This window comes from Amphiura filiformis, chromosome 11, assembly GCF_039555335.1.
Source record: "Amphiura filiformis chromosome 11, Afil_fr2py, whole genome shotgun sequence".
In the NCBI taxonomy this organism is placed as follows: domain Eukaryota; kingdom Metazoa; phylum Echinodermata; class Ophiuroidea; order Amphilepidida; family Amphiuridae; genus Amphiura; species Amphiura filiformis.
The window spans coordinates 64,294,099-64,319,339 of NC_092638.1; the positions used below are offsets into that span (position 1 = coordinate 64,294,099).

Genomic DNA, 25,241 nt, shown 5'->3' on the forward strand with positions numbered 1-25,241 from the left:
GCAATCATCAGAAGTAAACAAAGTTTCTATAATATAAATATCCTAAAAATAAAATATACATATTTACTTATATTTTTATTATAAAGAAACGTACTATGGGGTATTGAATAAGCATATACTATTTTTTGTTAATTTTAACAGTATTGAATCACACTAATATTGTCTAAAACATGAAAATATTTTATTTTAAAAAAGATTTGTTTTTAAAAACACATGTCACACGTGCTTGACCTTTGACCGATATTTTATGCCTTATTAAAAATAGCAGTTTTGGTTGAGTTTTTAAAATAATAATTGCAAAATAAAAAATAATATTTTTAACAAAAAGTGTTCTAATAATTTTTTTTTTTTTATTTAGTTTACAAAAAAGTAATAAAATTGACTTAAAATTTAAAATCAAAATTAGTTCCACCCAGCTTTATTGAACTCCATTCTAAAACGCCGGTCATGTTGGTCATGCTATAAACTCACTCTGATGATTCAGTCATTGTGATTGATTGATGAGCCAACAGCAACACTGCAACACTCACAGGAGAAGTTGTGCACTATAGTTGTACACATTCTTAACATTTACCGATTTGATTTTGTTGATTTACTTGATGAAAGTAAGTTGAATTCCATGCATGTTAATGTTTTTACTAAGTTTGGCATGTTCACAAAATTTTCAAGTACATGTAGGATATTTCACATGGAAATTATTTTGTTTAAAAAGGTGATTATTTAACTTAAAAAATGAGGGGTCAACCATGTCTGTAGGTCAAAAACTAACCAAGTCTAAGTGCAATTCATTTGATTCTCTGCTAAAATTGAAATATTTATTTTAATTTAAAATAAGGATAAGGCAGCTTACTTTTAGTACGAGGAACCCATACCGTAGTAGCTCTGCACAACGGTATGGGACGAAGTGTAAATGTATCCAAAAAGCTAGTGCAACGCAATTGCATGGTTTCAATTAGAGTTTGCACTAAAAAATACAAGGCTCCTAAGTTTATAGTTGCATGTTTGTCATAATATTAATTACACAGCTTCTTGTACTTCTTACCTAAACTTCTATGCTTGAAATTGTAATAAATACTCCATTATTTTATCCAGAATAAATAAAAATTCATTAGCACATGATGATCCAAGTCGGCGCACCAAAACTGAGATGGCACTTCAGTGCAAACTTAGATAGGGCGTCACCAATAACGAAAATGTCATATAGATAAATGATGTGTCTGTTTGCCCGTTTTTCTAAGTTTGCATTGCGAACTAGCTTACTTTACTTAAATTTATCATGTATGTTTTTTTAATGTCATGATACATGTACGTACATGTATGTAATGTCATGATGTTGTATTAGGGATTCAATCATGTTTCACCGTTGTTCATATCCGGGCGATTAACAATGATGCATCTGCGTGGTTTACCACGCAGACGCACCGGACGCGAGTTGTTAATCGCCCGGATATGAACAACGGTGAAACATGATTGAAATTGAATCCCTTTCAACAACGAAAACAAGCTAAAGATCGTATACGGTATAATGCACATGATTATTTCATGAGGAATATCAGTTAATCATTGACAGTCAGCCTTACAAAAGGATCGGTGGTTTATGTTGATATCAGCAATAAAACTGAATAAACGGCAATCTTTATCCGATATACCGTAATTCCAAAATACTGAATTCAACTTGTGTGTGTGATACGCACACAGATTCCAGACATGATGAATTTTACGCCCTCACGCGTAACGCGGATGTACACTGGCGTTCGCGTATACGCTATATACGCTCACTGCAAAAGTGTGTGTTCATCACGGATTAACAACGGTTGGCTCCGGTACAAAAGTATAGGAATAGTTGTTGAATGTACTATCAATTACTATTAAAAACACATGTGTATACCGAGAACTCTGGCCGACTTTGCATGTGATTTGTTCAAGAAATCAATCTACTAATACAAGTACCTAACCCGCGGATACACAGAGTGCCGGTGTCGTAGATGCGTCGATGCCGATGGGATAGTATTAGTAGATTGATTTCTTGAACAAATCACATGCAAAGTCGAAGCCAGAGTTCTCGGGTATACACATGTGTGTTTTAATAGTATTGATAAGAGATAAAGGGGCTTTTAAAGTATGCTCGTCGGCATACTTTAAAAGCCCCCTTTTGCATCTCATTTGCATCCCCTTTTGCATCTCATTTCATGATAAAAAACACCCCTATTTTTAGCGATTCCACATTGTTTGCACTTCAAGTTCAACAATGCCCTTTTTTCACTAAAACGCGAACAATATTTCTAATGATAATATATACATGATATGATATACCCCTTTCTGACATATTCTGCATGGCACAAGTGGTTGTATGCATCACAAAATTGATGTGATGTGATGTTAGGCCCCCTAATAATGTAGGCATGATCACAAAATTTTCAAGTAGGTTTTTTCACATGGAAATTATTTTGTTTAAAAAGGTGATTATTTTACTTTAAAACCCTTTGAACCCTGCATTCTCTATAGGCAGCGTGACCTTGACCCTGAATTATCTGCATAAATTATCATATTTTTACATAATTACAACAAGCATGGTTCTCGATTTCCAATGACATTTATTACGGTATAAGTGTACACTCATGTATTTATTATACGTATCTTAAGGTGGCTTTATCGGCTACGGTGTCATGCTCAGAACTCCTTGAAAATGATATAGGATGTGTGTATTGATGAGAAACCCTTACTTACCAAGTTTTAATTTTTTTTCCAAAAAAGCGTTTTTGATTTATGCAACTTTTTGTCATCTCAAAATCCCATTGAATTACCGGTACTACATTGTACAGGGAAGGGCTTTGGGCACTTTGCCAATTTCTCAAAATAGCCACATTTTTGAAAACAAAGATTTTATGAAAACTGATTTTTCTCTCCTTTATATCTCAGTTGTACATGTATAAGTTTTAAGTTTCATTTTGCTGCCAATACATCACAGAATAATACAAACCAAGTTTATTTTCTAACTTAGTGTTACCGGTACTTAAATTGTATATATTTAAAAGGAATGTTGGTACTTTTTTACTCTTCCACAAGTCAGTCTCTTACACAAAGCATACCACCACACGCTTGATTGCACATTGAGTATCCTTGGCAAAAGTACCTCTTTCGTCCGTAATTGACCGTCGAAAGTTCATCGTAGTTTATGATGCCTGTTACACATTGGAACTTTGCAATGTACATGATGCTGAAGAGGTACTTTTATGCACACGCAATAGGGGAAATTATTTCATGCTTCTGGTTTTATCGGAATGACTCAGTTTGAAAAGGTCTACATGTATGAGGCAATGAATAAATAGATGACAACACTTATATCGTCTACAGGAATAACTAGACTTAGCTGTGGTCTAAGACCACGAACACAGCCGTGTTGTGACCCTTTAATGACCTTTGACTCCAAAATATATGAAAACCCCATAGACATTGGCTAATGTCAATGTATGTGTGCACGTGGCATATCACTTTGCCATGTTATTTGTGGCAGAAGGGGCATTTTGAAGGTTTTTCGTCTCAGACCGGAAGTGACCCCTAAATGTTATTTGACCCCAAATAAAAAATTCCACATATGAATTGGGTAACCACAATTCATGTGTGAACATACCGTTTTGAAGGTTTTCATTTTATACGGAAGTGACCCCTTAATGACCTTTGACCCCAAATCTGTGTACACCCCATAGACACTGGGTAATAACAATGCATGTGTGCAAGTGGCGTCACTGTCCTACAGAATCTGTGGAAGAAGATGCATTTTAAAGGTATTTCGTTTTATACCGGAAGTGACCCCTTAATGAGATTTGACCCCAAAAAAAAAAATACCACATATACATTGGGTGACTGCAGATCATGTGTGAACATACCGTTACTGTCCCATGTTTTACTTAGCTTATAAAAATTTTTTAAGATATTTCGTTTTTTACGGAAGTGACCCCTTAATGACCTTTGACCCCAAATCTGTGTACACCCCATAGACACTGGGTAATAACAATACATGTGTGCAAGTGGCGTCTCTGTCCCACATAATTTGTGGAAGAAGATGCATTTTAAAGGTATTTCTTTTTATACCGGAAGTGACCCCTTAATGAGCTTTGACCCCAAGTAAAAAAATACCACATATACATTGGGTGACTGCAGATCATATGTGAACATACCGTTACTGTGCTATGTTTTACTTAGCTAATAAAAAATTTTGAAGGTTTTTCGTTTTATACCGGAAGTGACCCTTAATGACCTTTGACCCCAAATCTGTGTACACCACATAGACACTGGGTAATAACAATGCATGTGTGCAAGTGGCGTCACTGTTCTACGTAATTTGTAGGAGAAGATGCATTTTGAGTCGAAATCACGTTTTTGACCCCTATGACCCCTGCGTGACCTTTGACCCCACAAGTTTCATGTGACATGTAGAGGCACGGTCAATGATCATTGTGACCAAGTTAGGTCAAAATCGATGTAAGCATGTGAGTGCTAGAGCAAATGTAATGGTTGACAGAAAGAAGAAAGAAGAAAGAAAGAAGAACCTGTAAGAAAAAAGACACAGCCGTGACTAACGTCACGGCTGTGTAATACCAGTGAATACTGACATGCGTTGTATGCTTTTACCTTTTAGAATAACATGAGTAAGGTGGAGTTAATAATAATATATCTCATTGTGAATCGCAGAAGCTCAATACGCTTTAAAAAAGCGCAGTGATTTATAGTGAGCTACGCACAAGCACAACGCCTAGATGTTGATCCACAAGCCTCGGCACACTTTACAGGTTGTTGCTGACCACTACGGCCCCACATCATTCCATAAACCATTAAACAACAATTCAGGGACTTTGCTGCTTCAAGAGCGCACACCCTAGACATTCCACAAATAACAATCGCAACCAGGATCAGCTCCCAGAGTTTCATACGGGTTACAACAAGACAAATTAGCAGTAAGTTCCTTGTCTAGGGGAATTTCAAGCTAACTCAATTTTTCCACGAGAGGGTACTAGGCACCGCCAGGGTTCGAACCCGCAACCTCTCGCACCATACATGTAGGTGAACGCCTTATCAATTGAGCTAACTTGACTGGTATACACTAATTATAATCCATAGATCTTTAATTTGCATTTAAAACCACCTTAAATGTAAATCATGAAATGTCAAAAATGCGACTTGTTCCTGGTTTTGTCAGAGCAGGTCACATAGCAGGCCAGCTGCAAGCAAATCAATTAAAACGATACTAAGTATACCGGTAGCTAAATAAATATTTTTAGTTTAATAAAAAAATTGAAATTAATATCTTTGAACAAGCTAGTATTCAACCACTTATTTTATGTAGATGAGAGTAAACGCTAAACATTAGCGTAGAGAATTTTATACGGCTGTGCGACATTTAAGAAATTGTAGGCACCTTTGTAGAGTTTGTATGCATTTTTGTATACCATTTTATAATATCAGTACACTAGCTACAGTTAGGTAAAATAAATACAATTCAATTAATTTAATTAAAGGCTGATTGACAGCCTCATCCCATGCAGATTTTGGTATCAGGTGAAAGCTCATATTTTTCTCATTAACATAATGAAATTAGGCATTCCAAATCTGTCTATATCTGGAGAAATCATCATAAAAGTGTTGAATTAGTCTTGACTGTGGTATACCACATTTGAGACTAATTCAACAGTTTTTTGATGATATCTTCGGAAATTCACAGATATTTTAGAACTCATAATTTCAGTATGTTAATGAGAAAAATAGGATCTCTAATTTGATATCAATTTATTACATGATCATTATGATTATCATTAATAAAAGCACTGTAGACTACCAGTTCCACGCTATATAAATGTCAATAATTCCATTAGGAATTAGTCACATTTACAAAAAACATTTACATGTTCTTTTTGCATGAATGTTTGAAAGGGACAAAAGTTTATGTTATACACAAGTTTTAAAGAATTTGATTTTCCAAATATATCAGGTCACCTTCCTTTAAATGAATTTATATTTAAAATGAAAATGTACCATTCTAAAATAACACCATCCATTCAATTTATTTTCTGATTAACATTGCATAAAACGTAATATCGCCTTTTAAACATATTTTAACCTTAATATCTTTAATTAATTTGACATTAGTGAGCCAGGTGTGTACTAGACTACCCCGTAGTCCACTTGCCCATTGTGCATACATTGTGGATATTGTATTTAAGCTTAAAACTCTGATTTAATTAATGTGTGCACAATTGATAGATTTTCACATCTGATCAGTCACCCTACTCCCTCTGTTTGTTAGTTTCCCAAGTGGACTACTGACATTGCCTTGCGTTTACGATTTTTAACACGGGACTCTATGGAGAGTTAATTGGCGATGATGCATCTTTAAATGGATCTGCCTTGTGATTGGTCGCCCATACCTCGCTATGGTTTAAATCGTCTGGGCCCGCGCCATTACCATTAACTACACCGTAAACAACTGTCTGTGGTATTTTCGGCGCTTTTTGTGTTGACGCTGAAAGTTAATCTCTCATCAAACATCTAGCTAGCGTACTTGTGGTTGATGGACTGATAAACAAGTATGCTTGACAGTGTGTTTTAGAGAGCAAAGTCCAGGGGTAAAGTTCTGCTTACAATTCAAAGTTCATAGTCGAAATGTCGGGGTTCGCTATCAATAAACTGGTAGATTCCAAAATCAGAATTGTTCAGTATTAAAATGAGCCGTTATAATTATGCAAGATAATGTTGCATTCAATTACTTTTATTGTCACTAATCGTCTGATATTTTTAACTCTTTATGACCATTTTACTATTGAATACTTTAATTTCAATAAACATCATGCAGTATAATTTTGAGTTCAACGAAATGGGTTCATCATGACTAATAATAACATATTTTTAATAAAATTCGACTATGGCATAGTCTAGGTGTGTACTTTCATGGAGCGTGGAGCTGTAGCTGAGTAAAAATAATGAAAAGTCAATTAAATGGATTTACATTTAAAATGAAAAGCTACCCTTTTAAATAACTCCGACCAATATCTTTTCTGATTAACATTTTTATAAAATACCATTTTATACTTTCATCGGGCTGATAGCTACTTGTAGGTTAAACAAACTTGAGTCATTTATGCACTTTCTATTCTATTTTATGTAGCTATTTAGTTTTGGCAGAAAAAATGTTACATCACAAAATAATGAGAATGGTGGACTAACAAACCATTTGGTTTTACATGTTTGTTATTTTCAATACTCTTAATAATGTGACCAATCATGTAAAATATTCTTAGAGACAACAAGTAGCCAACATTTTGAAAAATTGTAAATGAAAATTGCAGATCAATAAAAATGATATTAAATTCTTAAAGTTAAGTTTTAAAACTAGTTGTGGTGTACCCCAAGGGTAAATTCTTGGACCACTATTATTTTTATTATAGATATAAATGATAATAAATTTAAAAATAAGAATACATGTATCATTAGTAAGGCATTTTGCATTTTTAAAAGTAAGAAATAAGAGTTAGATGCATCATGCAACAAACCAACACATTGGGATCAATTTACAAGAGAAAACTGAGGAAGGTTTAATGTGTTACAGTTAAAAACTTAAGGGGGTACTACACCCTTGGCCAATTTTGTGCCAATTTTTGCATTTTTTCTCAAAAATTACTGCACTGAAAATTCAGCAACTCAAGGCAAGTAGTTATTGATTTATTGATCAAATATTGGTTTTCCCTCATTTTTGACTGAACTCCACAACTGTTGCCTGTGCTGAAATAAAATTTTCACTGCAGTAGTTGTAGTCCTTGCCCCTATAATATACATATCTTACTTGTCACCAATGCGCTATAATTTCTGAGAAAAATGCAAAACTAGGCAGGCACGGTCGCATGTCATAAGTTGGGTATGCTAAAAGGGTGGAGGGATTACACTTTTCTGAAAATTGCGATACAAATTTGATTGGCTTTCCATAACCCCATATCCTACATCAGTGGTTGATACCTCATTTTAAGCCTAACATTATACTCTTTCAGTGTACTGAAGCATATAATTATAAATTATTCAGTTAAAAAATCACATCAGTTGAAATAAAAAATGCCAGGGGTGGAGGAGCAGGCGGATGTGGAGCAGGCGGATGCGGGAGTGTGCAATAGGATATATGTGAAAATGCACATGTCAGCATGTCAAAACTACTGGTTACTTTTTCAAATCTAGGGAGGGTATGATGTATGGACCGCTTTGAATGTTGAATTTGTACAACTAAAACAATTACTGACTACTTAAGGTGGTACTACACCCCCTGATAAATTTTGTGATTAATTTTGCATTTTTCTCAAAAAGTAACTACACACTGGTAACAAAAGTTATATAATTATTATAGGGGCAAGGAATCCAATTACTTCACTGAAATTTCAGTGATTCAAGACAAGGGGTTCATTATATATGTTAAGAATGAGGTACATTCTAGCGGTACCTCTTTTCTTATCATAAATCAGAATAACATACCGCTTGTCTTGAGTCACTGAAATTACAGTGTAGTAACTGGATTCCTTACCCCTATAATATACATGACTTTTGTTACGGTACCAGTGTGATATTATTTTTTAAGAAAAATGCAAAATAGTCTAAATTTATCAAGGTGTGTAATACCACCTTAAGGGTTATATGTTCCATTTTTAATTTTTAATGAAATCCTAGTTGAATTTCAGTATTTTTAAGCAATATGCTAATGTACAATTCTCTTCTTGATATTCATTTCCTCAATAATAGAATAACCATCTCGCTAATTACTCATAAAAAGGTCATTGACCTTCACAATGTAATTAACATACATACAATTATTTTAAATAATTCATTTGAAGCATTAATGTTTTGAGAACATATCCTCCAAATCTGATGACATTCTTGCATAAAATAAAAATTTTACAGTCATTTTTGTAATTGAGGTCCGATTTGAGAAAAAACGCATTTGAAAATTGAGATTTACATAGACGCCTGTGTATTAATTAATTAGTAATTAAGCATTATCTCAAAAATTAAGCAGGTGTTAAGGTTAAAAATGGTGTTGCTTATTAGAGATTGTCAATATATACAACATACATGTATCAAAGAATACATTTTTTGTCATTTTTTACCATGTAATGGAAATTGTACCCAACTTATGACATGCGACCGCACAAAATTGGACAGGGGTGTAGTACCCCCTTAATACAAACAAATTAACAAATGTCGACGTAAACTCTAGAAAAAAAATCCCATTTTTATTCATTTCTGAAAAAAATTTCTGTGGGCCCCTTGCTCCCCCTAGCTATTCCCCTGAATGTTCCACAATAGATAGTGATGATCTTATATTGCCACTTGCCCACCTTATATGTAATGTTTTACATATGGCCATGCGTTTTGAACTCACCACCCAAAAATGGTGGTGTTGTTACGTATTTTCAAATTGTGATCTGTTAAATTCATCATACCTCGGCTAAACAAAAAGATAATGTCATGGTTTTGGTCTCATTTGAAAGCTAATTAATACCAATAACCACCCTGTAAATATGAGCAATATAGCTTCTCAACTAATGAAGCTATGGTTGATTGAATTACGAGCAGTCAGGGTGGTGGAGGTGGGGGAGGAGGAGGTGGGGGAGGAGGAGCACATAAACTCTATGGGAACAGGGCGCTTCACGTTTGTAACTTGAATAAAATAACTTATACAGGGGCTATAAACTTGGTTTTGGTCTTAATTTACAGCTAAACAATTCTGCTAATTGTTTTTAATCATTTTGAACTCTTCATGGTTTGTTAAGCTTATAAAATACAAACTTTTACGTATAAAACTACCCGTATTCGTATGAAACACTGTAGTAAGCAATGCGGATGTCTTCAAAATCTAAAAGTTGCTGTAAATTTTTAATTACTTATCCTATCATAGTCAATGTATACATTTTCTGAGAGGAAATTTGATGAGGAATCTAAATATGGATTTATTTTTTCTGTATGGGTTAGGGTTAAAATGTTTCAGTTCAAAATATGTTGGAATTGTAAACAATTTGAACATACTTTTGGACACCCTGTATTCCGAGATTACCAAACAGCTGTGATTTTTTTTCTTTCAAAGTCAGTAGGCTCCCCCTATCCTCTAACCAAATAAATGTTGTTTACTTTCGGTTTATTACTGCAAGTTAGTAATAAGCAATGCATTATGTAACCAATTTTTTATTTGGAAATATTTTATTCCACCCTGTATAACTTCACGGTCACCCTGTACAATGAGTTAATATGTATATATTTAAATTGCTTATGCCTTCAGCTTTCCAAAAATGTATACTTTTGCTAGTTTAGGGTTGATAGTTGTGGAGATATTCTAATTTGAAACTTGATTGGTGTAAAAAATCATAATATTTGTGATGTAACGCTAAGGGTGGCGAGTTCAAAACACATGGCCATATATATATTACTCAACTAACCACAAATAAAGTATGGTACTGTATATATGTAAAAGCATGCATAGAAAATTATTATTAAATATTCCATGAAATTATAAACTGTATTTCCATCCATATGATTTTTCCATTTCAGATCTTCAACAATTATTTAATATACTCAAAGAAATTACTGATCTAAGGCTGAAGGATGCCTGGTTTCCACCGCTATGCTCGGCTTGCTAAGATTGTGTGTGGCGTCGCTGCAACTAGTGGGGTAATATCTGCAGTTGTGGTAAAGAATTCTACAATATCTACTAAGAACAGTGATGAGAATAATTTAATGCCATCTGTGTTAGCGGCATGGACAACAAATTTCCATCCAAGTGTCAAATGGGACAGCAACTGGGATAGGTAAACCCCCATTCCCAAGCAGTTTATTCTCCCCCACAGATTTAGAGAAGGAGAACCAGGACTCTTCCGCCATCTTGATACAGGCATGGAGCAAAAATTGGGGGTATTCGGTTTCCCTCGGAATGCGATCAAGGCATTCATTGTCATGCAAGTGTGACATCACATACTAAGCGTAATTTGACATGCTTAATAGTGAAATGCGTCAATTGCAAGAAGCTAAAGATAGACGCAGAATTGTTTTCGCTTGTCTCTGCGCAACCTTCGGCAAGGATCAGAAAAACCCCAATTTTCACCCCATAGCTGACGGTGCGATTGTACGTGGCGGTATGGGGAGTTCCGGTTCTCCTTCTCTAATTCTGTGTTCTCACCTTTCTTTCCTCAGTTCTACTGACTTTTTAAGCCTCTGCGTTACATCTTCTGTAGTTCAATAGCTTGTAATGATGCGTTTCTCTTTTCTCTCTCTACTGTGATTTTTTAAAGTTATCATATACAGTAAGCCAAAAAATTAAGGTACCAGTTGTGTTCACCCCTGTATATCCTAAATAAAGACAAATATGTCAAAATTAAAACAAGCAGCCAATACATGTACTCTTTAGCTCTAATGTAAGACCTTGTTGAAATTGGTTGAGAATTAAAAAAACAGTGATCTAATACCTAATGAAGAAACGCAATCAAAATTTGCACTTTTGTGTTCTAATCAATGAAAGCACAACGCTAGTTTTAACATGCTAATCAATGGAAGCGCAGCGCTGCTAGTTCTCTTGTTTACGAACGCTTTGTGTACAAATCAATAGGGCATTTAATGCAGCAAACTGCAACTTTTAAATTGGTATCTTCCTTGGATTTTGGGATCGCTGTGTCTTTATTTCTTGAACAATTTCAACGAATGAGGTCTTAAAATTCGAGCTAAAAGATGCAGCCATTGGCTGCTGGTTCCAATTATGACATATGGGTCACTCCATATGAAATCAAGGAGTCGTCCCACCTGACCCCCTCAGATTTGCTTTATATTTTAGTCATATGTTGTACCTGTAAAAATATTAAAAACCTGCAAATTTGAGGTCTGTATCTCTTACGGATTTTCTGTGGCAGCCATTTAAAGTTGGAGTAGGGGGGTCTAAATTTGGACCCAAAAGTTGCCCTTTAAATAAATTTCATCTTTGGGAGGCTGTGTCTTCTTTATAAAAAGAGAGAGAGGTCTGAAACTTTGTGTACACACTAACTGCATGCCCAATTGGTCAAAAAATAAAAAAAAAAAAAAATCTGTAATTGCGTGTTGTGTCACGGGGTCATTAAATATGCAAGAAAAAATGTAATGTTTTGTAAACTGGCAAGTTTAGCCCCCTAAATTCACATTTTTGTCAGATTAATAATTTTTTGTTGTTACTGATGCTATATATAGGATAAATACAATGCATATCCAAAAAATTGAGGTCACAACTCATTTACATTTCGAACAGCGCCCTCACGAAGATGCAATTTATTGCAAATTCAACATTTTCAGGGGGCCCAAAGTCGATGTGGTCCACCTTCAAAATTTATAAAACATCACTTTTATATAACTACTAGTCTTAAATTACAACTTTGCTAAGTCCCAGTAATTGTATAGGTTGACTTCATATAAAATGACAAGCCCAAAGTTGACCATTTTCTTATAAAGCTTTATAATTGCATGTAGTGCAAATGTGCTGAATTCGGAAGGCTTGAAAGTCAAATTGGCCCCAATATTGAAAATAAAATGGAAATAAAAGTAATTAGGGCCAAAAACTATGCATCTAGTCATTTATTTTCAATATTGTGGCCATTTTGACTTTTAAACCTTCCGAATTCGGCACATTTGCAGTACATGCAATCATAAGAAAATGGTCAACTTTGGGCTTGTCGTTTTATATGAAGTCAATCTATAAAATTACTGGGATTGAGCAAAGTTGTAAATTTAAGACTAGTAGTCATATAAAAGTGATGTTTTATAAATTTTGAAGGTTGACCACATCGACTTTGGGCCCCCTGAAAATGGTGAATTTGCATTAATTTTCATCTTCGCGAGGGCGCTGTTGGAAATGTAAATAAATGGTCACCTCAATGTCTTGGGTATGCATTGTATTTGTCCTAAATATCGCATCAGTGACAACAAAAACAATTAATCTGACAAAAAATGTGAATTTAGGGGGGCTAAACTTGCCAGTATACAAAACATTACATTTTTTTGCATATTTAATGACCCTGTGACACAATGCTAATTACAGACATTTTTTTTTTTTACTTGTTGACAAATTGGATATGCAATTAGTGTGTATACAAGGTTTCAGACCTCTCTCTCTTTTTATTAGGAAGGTACGGGCTCCCAAAGATGAAATTTATTCAAAGGGCAACTTTTGGGTCCAAATTTAGATCCCCTACTCCAACTGTAAATGGCTACCATAGAAAATCTGTATATATTGAAAATGAAATGGAAATAAAAGTAAATAGGGCCAATAACTACTCATCTAATCATTTATTTTTAATATTGTGGCCAATTTGACTTTCAAGCCTTCCGAATTCGGCACATTTGCACTACATGCAATCATAAGAAAATGGTCAACTTTGGAGCTTTGGGCTTGTCATTTTATATGAAGTCAACCTATACAATTACTGGGACTTTGCAAAGTTGTAATTTAAGACTAGTAGTTATATAAAAGTGATGTTTTATAAATTTTGAAGGTGGACCACATCGACTTTGGGCCCCTGAAAATGTTGAATTTGCAATAAATTTCATCTTCGTGAGGGCGCTGTTCAAAATGTAAATGAGTTGTGACCTCAATTTTTTTTTTATTCATTGTATTTATCATAAATATAGCATCAGTGACAACAAAAAATAATTAATCTAACCAAAAATGTGAATTTAGGGGGGCTAAACTTGCCAGTTTACAAAACATTACATTTTTTCTTGCATATTTAATGACCCCGTGACACAAAGCGCAATTACAGAATTTTTTTTATTTTTTATTTTTTGACAAATTGGGCATGCAGTTAGTGTGTATACAAAGTTTCAGACCTCTCTTTATTTTTATAAAGAAGGCACAGACTCCCAAAGATGAAATTTATTTAAAGGGCAACTTTTGGGTCCAAATTTAGACCTCCCTACTCCAACTTTAAATGGCTGCCACAGAAAATCCGTAAGAGCTACAGACCTCAAATTTGCAGGTTTTAATATTTTTACAGGTACAACATATGACTAAAATATAAAGCAAATCTGAGGGGGTCAGGTGGGGCGACTCCTTGATTTCATATGGAATGACCCATATCTGTCTTTGTTTAGGATATACAGGAGGTGAACATAACTGGTACATTAATTTTTTGGCTTACTGTAGTGTTTCCTTTTTTCTTCCTTGCTGTTGATATCAGCTGGCTTTTCTCATTTGTGATGCGATTAAGCAAAATCAGTCGGAACTCTGAAATTTGATTTTGAGATATAGCCAAACAAAGGAAATACTTTTTGTTTTCTGTTGTTTTGGAAACACTTTAGTTGCTCATACCTTTGGAACTGGTTGTTCAATTTCAATGGAGTTTTCTGCAAAATGCAGAAAGTTTGGGAAGTTTTTGTTCTTTCTAGAGCTCTATAATAAGTAAAATGTCATGTTTACCAATGTTACATGTATGTTGTATTTGCTGTTAAGTTCATTTTCAAATTATTTCAACTAATGTTCTCTTAAGGGATCTGGAATGAGCGTTTTGACAGTATTTTTTGTGGGACATGAGAGCACCTCAGATGTATCGAATTGCATTTTGAATACGAAGCATGTCTTTCCGATATCAAATAATTTTCATTTTTTGAAATTCACGATATAATACAAAGTTTATGACAAATTATTAAAATTTGATATTTTTCAAATTTTTGATATAACAGTCCTTGAAGTAAATTTTATAAATCTAAATATATATTATTAAAGTGTATGTAGCTGGGAGGAAAAGCTGACGATCAATTGAAAATTTTAACCTTTCATATTGAAGATACGGATTTTTTTCCAAAAAAGACCTAATTTTTTTGTGTTTCGGGAAAAAATCCATATCTTCAATACGAAAGGTCAAAATTTTCAATTGATCATCGGCTTTTCATCCCACCTACATACACTTTAAGTATAAATCATCAGATTTATAAAGTTTACTTCGAGTACTGTTAAATATCTAAAATATCAATTTTTAATGATTTGCCATAAAATGTGTATTACATTGCGAATTTCAAAAAATCAAAATTATTTGATATCAGAAGGACATTCTTCGTATTCAGAATGCAATTCGATATGTCTGCCGTGCTCTAATGTCCCACAATATATACTGTCCAAACGTTCATACCCCTTCCCTTAAAGATGTATTAAATGGGTATCCCTGCAAGTTTATCCCATGGCTGCAAAATTTGATTGTAATTTTGTACTGTCTTCATTTTACTGAACAAATCTTTTGAGGGCCAGGGATTAGCTGTAGTGTGTCTCGTCTGTAGTTGAGAGTAAAGCCATGTCGGTTGTCACTGTGGAATATTCAAATAACCTAATCGTGCGCGTATATACAAGTGTAGAAGGGTGATTTTTCCTGATTTGTCCACGGCATACAGTGGTGACGCAATAGCGTCAATGCACTGATTTGAGTCTCCCTCCGCGGAGTCCAACATGGCATTACTCTCAACTTGAGTCGAGGCATGCTATAGTGCAAGAAGGCTCTTCTATCTGAAATAGCTGCCCTATAAACATTTGGCAAGTTCAGCATTCTACTGTATGTATACATTTACCTGGCAGCTATTGCAGATGGGGCACTAACGCTAACCCCTTGATTTATTACTTTTATTATTTATTGCAGGAGGGATCCAGAGAGTCTGCTGAAACCAGAAAAGTCTCAGAAGGGCTCGTCAGACACAACAGACAATGGACCTAACTTCCAAGCAGAGTTGAACAAGCTCAAGCCAGTAGCTAATAGACACATCTTTATGATAAGACACGGCCATTACAATGTTGATGGAGAAACAGATGAGCAGAGAGTTTTAACAGCTTTAGGTAAAAGATGAAGGTTTCTCTTAGAACATATTTCAAGTAAACATGTTATGAGGGAAATATGAAGATTCTTGGAAACAAAACAATTATTCACTATTTTGACAGTTTCAATTTTCATCGATGTAAAGCATCTTCAGAATAATGATTGATCATTTCTACCGTTTTGTTGAATAGAATCGTCGCTCAGGAAAGGATCATCCACGTCATCCACAGTTGTGTTGATGTACCAGGCCTGTACACATGTAGGAAGTGGGCTTCCCAGAAATTTTTAATTTATTTACCCAAATTGGGTAAACAGACATACACAAAAACCACTTGTGTAGTGGTGAAATGTCACTAAAATCTGAGTCTGTTAAACATCTGCATATTTTCTTTGAAATTATTCAATTTAAATTGAACAAAATCTACAGTTGAAATTAACATTCCTAATGAACTTGTTTTCAAAATTGTCCATCTCACTGTTACAGGCCAGGAACAGGCAGAGTTAACCGGTCTACGTCTGAAAGAACTAAGTTTTCCCTTCACCATAATGACTAATTCATCAATGAGTAGGGCCATACAGACTGCCGATATCATAGCTAAATCACTACCAGATGTACCTAGGGATGTATGCGACATGCTGAGAGAGGGCGCTCCTATACCACCTGAACCACCAATTGGCCATTGGAAACCAGAGCTAAAGGTACGAGAGAAAGCGCTGAATTGAGGGCGTTATTTATTCTTTGTTGTGACTATTGTTGAATAGAAGTATCATTTTGAGAACCAACCGTGTCGCTATCACCTGATAACATGGGAGATAGCATTTATATTTTAAGTGGAACAATGAGAGTTCTACACAAAAATAATCCTATCTCCTCTTATATTGGGTGATAGAGATACATCTGGGTCTCAAAACTATTAATAGATTTATTCTTAGTCTTATAAATAGATCAACTGTAAAATCAAGTTTGGATGTAATTTACATTCACTCTTTATGGTCTATTGTTGGCAAGTTCAACTAGTCACTGCACTACTGTGTACAAAATTGGCGAATCCGTTGAGTCCTTCACATGCAGACGCAAAATATTGCACTGCGCCGACATGTGAGATCACTGAGCGCATACCATATTACATGCAACATGCAACCACACAGTTCAATATGCACTAAGCTGTACTCTATAGTCTCTTCGTACATTCCTAGGTAGTGAGAACTGAGAACCAATCAGGGCAAACGTTAATAAAATATGAGGTGTGCATAAATATTATATAATTGCATGGACGCTCACTCCTTGTAGTAAGCACAGAGCTTTCGGACATGTTCATTTTTCTTGCGGGTTAATGCATTATATTTGCTTTTTTATATTTGGCAATTTTGTTACAAAAATAGCAAAAATCATGCAGGACTCGTGCATTAGATGATATGAACATCTCAGTACACATGCATTATTATGTGCAATTTCACTCTCAACAAGTGATGCGCATTTATTAACCTATAAGTATATTACACTAAAGAATCAATGATATTAAAGGAAAAAGTACAACTGTTGTTTGAATCAAAACAAAGTACTACAAAAAAGAAGAAAAGCCATTAAGATCAATGAAAAGCAATTTCAGTCTGCTTCTACATGTATTTTGGGATGAGATGACTGGTTAAATCCAAGAGTGAATTCAACAGTTGATTAGCTTATTCATACTCCTCATCACCTGCTGATAATATATCCACATCGCTTCCGTAATGTGAAACATAGAATGTACACCCGGACTACTGTAAAAATTTCATTTGAATGAACAGAGCAGTACAAGATCAAAGAAAAAAATGTGGTCAGGCAAAAATAGTGACCAAGCCAATCAAAATACACTATCGGAAATACCACCCAATCAGGAATGAGTTGTGTTCATTCAAATGAAATTCTTACTGTAACACACTAATCATTGATATCTTCTTACCCTTTCAGCAGTTCTTTGAGGATGGCGCCAGAATAGAGGCCGCCTTCCGTAAATATTTCCACCGAGCTGACCCAGATCAAGCCAAAGACAGCTATGAACTACTAGTGTGCCATGCCAATGTTATACGCTACTTTGTCTGCAGGTTAGTATTATGTGTATTTTTCATGCATTACTTTTTGATCATGTTTTTCAACTAACATATCACTTCATACATTTTGGGTACTTAAAAAAAAGCGCAATGATTTATAGTGCGCTACGCACAGGCACAACGCCTAGACGTTGATCCACAAGCCTCAGCACACTTTACAGGTTGTCACTGACCACTTACGGCCCTACATCATATATTCCATAAACCATTAAACAACAATTCAGGGACTTTGCTGCTTCAAGAGCACACACCCTAGACATTCCACAAATAACCTTCACAACCAGGATCAGCTCCCCGAGTTTCGTACGGGTTACAACGAGACAATTTCAAGCTAACTCAATTTTCCCACGAGAGCGTACTAGGCACCGCCAGGGTTCGAACCCGCAACCTCTCGCACCATAGTCGAACGCCTTATCGATTGAGCTAACTTGACTTACCGCAAGTCTTAAGGTTTGCTAGTCCAAAAATAAAGTTTACTAATCAAAAAAAAAGTATGCTAGTCCCAGAAATAAAAAGGTTTGCTAGTCCATAAGTTAGGGTTAGGGTTCTTGTTAATGAGTAGGGTACTAGTGAACCTTAGGACTATACTAGGAATTCCAATTGAATGAACGCATCTTTCAACAGCTGTACTTGATCCAACCACGATCGTATATCGCGTATTTCAAACTACAATGCAAACGCAGACTTTGGATACAATGCTAACCAATCACGAGTGCGTTAGGCATGGTTGGATTCACTTCCATGTTACTCACACAGTCGCACATGCTGGCGTACATCACACAGTGTACGCAAAAAAATTGTCATGCTATTGATAGCTGTGTTCATTCAGTTGGAATTCCCACTATAGAGGTACTAATCAGTATGGGTGGGCTTTCTGTACACAAGCAGTTTTATGGAGCCGTTAAAACTTTTTGCTTTGCTTATAACTCTGGAACTCAGTCGTAGATAGGTGAAACCTGAATCCTTTGATAAGGGGAATAATTTCACATACATTGGTAGGTTTGGACATAATTTTAGCACTTTGTAATTTTGACCCCTGTATAAACTTTGATATTGGAAATCTTGAAATGCCTAGGGGTGACAATTTTACACCCCCTCTGAATCTGTTTATACCACCCAGCACCCATAGAACAATAATCAACAAATAAAAGCACTTATACTGTCAAAACCACCTAACCTAATAAAGCAACAGTTTGCAGCTAAAATATAACCAAATATTTCTTTTGTTTGTAATTTCACAGAGTAATGCAGTTTCCTCCTGAAGCATGGCTACGAATCAGCTTGCATCATGGGAGCATCACCTGGGTAACCATACGACCTAGCGGCAGGGTCACATTGAGAACTCTAGGAGATACAGGCCACATGCCACCTGCCAAAATTACCAGCGCATAACTTAATGTTCTGTATTCAATTCAGTTGGGACTGGAGAACAGTGTATAAAATGATCAGCAGTTGTTAGATCATATATAATGCACAATTTCTCCAGGTACACACAATGGCTGTGACCTTCAGGAAAGACTTGTGGCAGTGTGTACAGCACAGCCTGCAGGTGGTTGTGTGTTCAGACATGTGTATGTGTTGCAAAAAGATAAATTTTGTATTCCCACATGCACACAGTGGTGTAGGTGGGGGCAGATTGCTCCCCACAGAAAATTTTCAGGCATAAAATGGGGACGCCAAAGAGTAATGTGTCCTTAAAATGACTGAGAATGGGTCAAAAAATTGGCAAATGGGGACAAAAATTTGGCTTTGCCCCCTTGTACCAAAATCCTGGCTACGCAACGGCAACTGCATACACACTCTGTAAATAATAGTGTGTGTGATTGGCCAAGAGCCGGTCATAAACAATGTTAATGCCTGGCTGCTTATTGTAACGATGTTACCTCTTTTATTTGTTATTATTTTAATGAATTACAATCACTGTTCGCAAATGTATATGTATAAACCTGGTTCATTAATAGAATTGATTTGAGGGCATAATCATAGTTTATATGTATGCCCTCGGCTCTGTCTTGGACATTGAAAACCAATCTTGCCCTCAGTTCTATTAATGAACCCCTAACTCATGACCAGAATTTAAGGGGTTCATGTAGTAGCTGCCCTATAGACATTTGACAAATCCTGCATTCTGTATTGTGACAAATCTAAAAATCTGACATCTGGCAGCTATTGCATATAGGCCTTCTTGCACAAATCTCTCAAGATATAGAATGTAGTATACTTTTATAGGTATTCAATACCAGTGTTAATTAAACACATTTAATATGCACCTGCATGCAAAGGTTAAAGAACTAAATTGTAGCTTGAATTCAATTGTGACACAATCTGGTCCATGGAGGCCAAAGGCAGCAAATTTGAAATTCAGTTAAGGGGTGGGGTATGAACGTTTGGACGGTATTTATTTTGGGACATTAGAGCACATCAGACATCGAATTGCATTCTGAATACGAAGAATGTCATTCTGATATCAAATAATTTTGATTTTTGAAATTAGCAATTTAATACACATTTTATGGCAAATCATTAAAATTGATATTTTTGATATTTAACAGTACTTGAAGTGAACTTTATAAATCTGATAATTTATACTTAAAGTGTATGTAGGTGGGATGAAAAGCCGACGATCAATTGAAAATTTTGACCTTTCGTATTGAAGATATGGATTTTTTTTCCCAAAACACCAAAAAAAATTAGGTCTTTTTGGGGAAAAAATCCATATCTTCAATATGAAAGGTCAAAATTTTCAATTGACCGTCGACTTTTCCTCGCTGCTACATACACTTTAAGAATATATCATTAGATTTATATAATTTACTTCGAGGACTGTTATATATCAACAATTTGAAAAATATCAAATTTTTATAATTTGTCATAAAATTTGTATTATATTGTGATTTTCAGAAAATGAAAATTATATGATATCAGAAAGACTTGCTTCGTATTCAGAATGCAATTCGATAGGTCTGAGGTGCTCTCATGTCGCACAAAAAATACTGTCGAAACGCAATAAACGCTCATTTTAGATCCCTTAAGGGACCATTCACAAACACTTGTTAGGGGTGCCTAATGCAAAAAAAATTTCATCGCAAAATTTTTTCGGGCCCCCTTTACAGACCACAAAAATTTCAGGTGGTCATTTGTGGTCATTTTTCAGCCCCCCCCTTAGGAGGGTCAAAACTTTTCAGGGCCCCCATTTTTGCATCAGGCCCCCTAACAAGTGTTTGTGAACGGTCCCTAAAGGCTAAAATATGGAGTAAAAAACAATAAAATACATAAGCAAATAGAGATCACACAACTTTAGAGCCAATCACCCAAACATGCTAGACCTTCGGAGTTTTCAGTATATTCTTAAACACTTGAGGATGTTCCTGCAATCTTATTGGTTCTTACCTGTGTGATATGACACGATATCACACGGGTCAGCGCGTGTGCATCGACGCGATACGCGTACTCGCTATTTGAACCAATCGGAGGCGCATAGCAACAACGGGACTGATCGATTTTTAAGACCTGGGTATAATTCCTTGCAAAATGTAGGATTTAATTTGATTAAAATTTGTAATACTTATGATATTTTTATTTGAATTGAAGTGATTAAGAATGAGAATAAAGGTATTGTTTTTAGCCGCTGTCGTGCATCTATCGTCTCATATAACACAGGCGACATCATTATTTTTGGCGTAAAACAACTCGGCACAAAATAATGATGTCGCCCATGTTATATGAGACGATAGATGCACTCCAGGGGCTAAAAACAATACCTTTATTCTCTAATTATAGCCCAATGTTTGTAACAGGTAATTTTTATAGTTTCAAAAATGCCTCCTTTGAGACTTTGTCCTCCATGGACCAGATCATGTCACAATTTTACAAAATATTTAAAAAGGGAAATATTCATGTAAGAAGTAATAATTAATAAATTTGTAAATTGAGCAAAAACAGTATTTAAGCCACTATGTATTGGACTTGGGTCAAGTAAAAGAAATTGTACGGTATGTGAAGTAAAATTGTACATTTGTAGCTTGGCTTTATACATGTTAACTTACATAAACTGGCCTCAAAAAGAAACTTATAATTTTTCACAAGGTCATATCTTAAAATCCTCTCCATAAAAATGAATAAAAATTGCACACAGGATTACTTCAATACTCTACTCTAAACACATGTCAGTAACCAAGCAGTTGTCCAACTGACACAGCAGCAAAATGCACTGACATGGAACACCTTCCTGGACCAAAATTCACATATTTTTTGGGGGGGGGGTCTAATTTACTGTATTATTTCGTGATTCTAGCATCTTCTTTTTATGACATTTTTCAGTAGATATCCACAAAAAAGCTTATTCCCAAAATTTCAGTTGATTACGATTTTGCATGATTATGTGTATTACACTGCTCCATAGGCCACTGTTGTAATTTCGTTCTGCTATACCAGAACGAAATTCAGATTTGACGACATTTTTGTTAAACAAACTAATCTGCAAGAAATTTTTGGTACATAAACATTATGGTCTGTATGCACAAACCGGGTCTGAAGTTAGACAAGGTCTAAGTGGAATTTAGTCCCAGGAGAAAGGACATTTTCCTTTGCATTTACTTAAGGGGGTACTACACCCATTGCATTTTTTTTGCATTTTTTTGCATTTTGTGAAGAAATGAGAAAAAGAAATTGGACAAAGTAGTATGCAAAATGAAGGGGCAAATCTTCTCGTTCAATTGGTGGCATCAGTATCAATGACGCGTACATGCTTCTAATGGTATAAGCCAAAAAGTGGTACATCACTGATGTTTTAAATTCACTTCATTTTGGAAAGCTTACTATCAACAGATTTCGTTAAAATTTTGGATATGTGTTGCTAACACATTAGGGAAATAATGTTGATATGTAAAATGGGAATAAGTGGTCCCTGATTTCTTTTATGACTTCACAAACTTGGTGCTCCACAACTATCAAAAAACGAACCGGTTAAAATGCTTCTATTTTCAATGTTGAGCTATATTTTGTATTTTGAACTTGCGACACTATTTCACTGAAACTTAATTAAGCCATAGGTAACAGGTTATCACAACCACACTACAGCAATGTTGAAAAAGATTGTATTTTTGTCACCTATACCACCATATTAGGTAGTTTTCCGTAAGCTTCATTTGTGTGATTTTGGTAACTATTTTATATTTATTTGCCCAATCCATCTCAACTAGGCAATCTAAATTGTACTCACCATTTACATCCCAAGGTATTTTAGTATATCCACCTCCCACATTTCCATTATATATCCAGTAACAGACAAAATATCAAAATTGATGCCTCATTATGACATGTATGACATGTATGATATCACAGACTATCACATGTATTCAGAATTGATGCCTGAATTTGACCTGAACCAATTGACCTATAACCTGACCTTTGATGACCTTATAGCCTTTTTTAATCTCTTTTCCTAACAACACATTATGGAAGATACATACATGGTGTAGTATTAAATTGTCTATGTGGAAGAGATTAGGCCTATTTAATTTATTCAGTGTTATAATCAGTGAGTACATTTCTATAGATAGTATAACAAAGGATTTAATGTATTCTATTCATGTATTCTACTTGGACATGTTCAATAGAATAAATTATGGTTTGTTATGAAACACACATCTCAGTTACTAGGTTACAGTAAACAAAACAATATATAGGGCTAAAATGATTTTCTAAAATGGTTTAAAATCACTTTGTAGGTAGAGATATTTTATAAGTTTAGGACATGAAATGATGAACATATTTATGTAGTTCATAAAATTGCAAGAAAAAAAAGAAGAGGGGTACTGATGAAAATCAGGGTATTATTCCCCCTTAAGTTATTTTGTATTATTTTTTAACTTTGCATTTAAATCTTTAGAATTTGCTAGCTAATCTAAGGAAATAAGAGTAAAGAACCATTCCTGATGGAACTAAATTTCACTTAATAGACCAGGTCTAACTTTAGACCAGGTCTAACTCTTTTGTGCATACGGACTTATGTATGTAGCCAGAGGTTTCAGTGGTATAAAAATCTCAACTTTTTTTGAGAAAAGTGGGGGGATGAGGCTGTGGATCACGAAATGTCCTTTTAATTATGGTGATAATGAGCTAATTTGCATATTTTGTATTGCAATTGGCCCTTGGGATCAAATGTCAAATTGTACCCAAATTATAAAGAATTTTAACCTTTCAAATAAGCCCTGAAAGAGTTCATTTTGGGGAGGTGGGCAAGTCAATTTTATGAATGTAAGTGAATTTATCTAGGAAAAAAGGTCCGCTTTGAATTTTGTGGCAAAAATAATTCTGGCAATGGGCCTGCTAAAAACATCAATTTTGGACACATAGCTGGTTCTGGTTCCAAACACTTGCTTTGTCATGCAATTATTGAAATACTTGAGATCTCACACGGTGCCTTAAGTTTGCAGATACATTGTGACATTGTGTATATAAAGCATTTTTTCGGGGATTATTTAAATGCATTTAAGATATAGCTAGTGCCGTATACTTGTAACATTATTTTGTATAATAAATTATGCCAATATGGCGAAACAGTTATGTAAAACGTTTGATTTCTTAATGTACAGACACCTGTTAGTTTTAGCGGATTTCAGCTTCTTTTGTTGCTCAAATTTATGCGTTTTCAGCCCAATTTGAGCTAATTTACCCTAAGTTTTCACCAAAGATCAGTTTCAGGTCTTTAAAAAACATTTTGAGAATTGCATACCTTGCTAGAAAAATATGCACAAAAACTCACAATTCCAAGTTATATTGACAGAAATGTGAGGCTGAAATTAAAATATTTTGGTTTTATCTCAGTATAGACCACTTGACATGTGACATCATGGCACTTTCCATTGTTCTTTGCCCTGCAGTGTGCGTGCGCATCGTAGTTTGCTCAGGGCATGTGTATTTTAAATCTCCCACCATATTTCATAAAGTACAAGAAAGCCATTGAACAGTGAAGCGGTTCGTTCGAGCATATCGAAAGACCAATCCCTCGCCTTGCAAGTAAGTGCTAAAACATTGGATTGATACAGAATGGTGTTCACACAGTTGGGCACATCACCTACACTGGTTGTGCTTTGCGTAATGCTCGACTGACGTGCACTTAAAGTGAATTTACACAAGTATAAGATAGGACTTCACTGACATGCACAGTAACAAAAACCAATTAATTTTTGCCATTTATAAGTTTGAACATAGTATAGACTTCAGTGCATTGTGGGGTGAGTGCAATTCACCGTAGAATACAATTTTTAGATAGATCGCCCTGCACTACAAGCAGATTACACTAATCACCTG

The 25,241-nt window shown here is 35.1% G+C and overlaps 1 protein-coding gene across 2 annotated transcripts; it reads left to right on the top strand.

Moving 5' to 3' along the window:
- Positions 1-495: 495 nt before the first annotated feature.
- On the top strand, positions 496-19,661 carry LOC140165144 (serine/threonine-protein phosphatase PGAM5, mitochondrial-like). 2 transcript variants are annotated; one of them, XM_072188581.1, is made up of 6 exons: positions 496-605; positions 10,576-10,832; positions 15,663-15,856; positions 16,321-16,535; positions 17,788-17,921; positions 19,169-19,661. In XM_072188581.1, the coding sequence occupies exons 2-6, from the start codon at positions 10,630-10,632 to the stop codon at positions 19,317-19,319; spliced, it is 897 nt and encodes a 298-aa protein (XP_072044682.1). In that variant the 5' UTR covers positions 496-605; positions 10,576-10,629; the 3' UTR covers positions 19,320-19,661. The 2 variants fall into 2 exon arrangements, with proteins under 2 accessions (XP_072044682.1, XP_072044683.1); XM_072188582.1 differs by having other exon boundaries at positions 17,791-17,921.
- The last annotated feature ends 5,580 nt before the right edge of the window (positions 19,662-25,241 follow it).

What these genes read in the sequence shown, in the direction of transcription:
- LOC140165144 (XM_072188581.1), top strand. Translation starts at nt 10,630, where the DNA reads ATGCCTGGTTTCCACCGCTATGCTCGGCTTGCTAAGATTGTGTGTGGC. An exon ending in GAGAGTTTTAACAGCTTTAG is followed by an intron (nt 15,857 to 16,320) that starts GTAAAAGATGAA and finishes TCACTGTTACAG; the next exon opens with GCCAGGAACAGGCAGAGTTA. An exon ending in ATTGGAAACCAGAGCTAAAG is followed by an intron (nt 16,536 to 17,787) that starts GTACGAGAGAAA and finishes TTACCCTTTCAG; the next exon opens with CAGTTCTTTGAGGATGGCGC.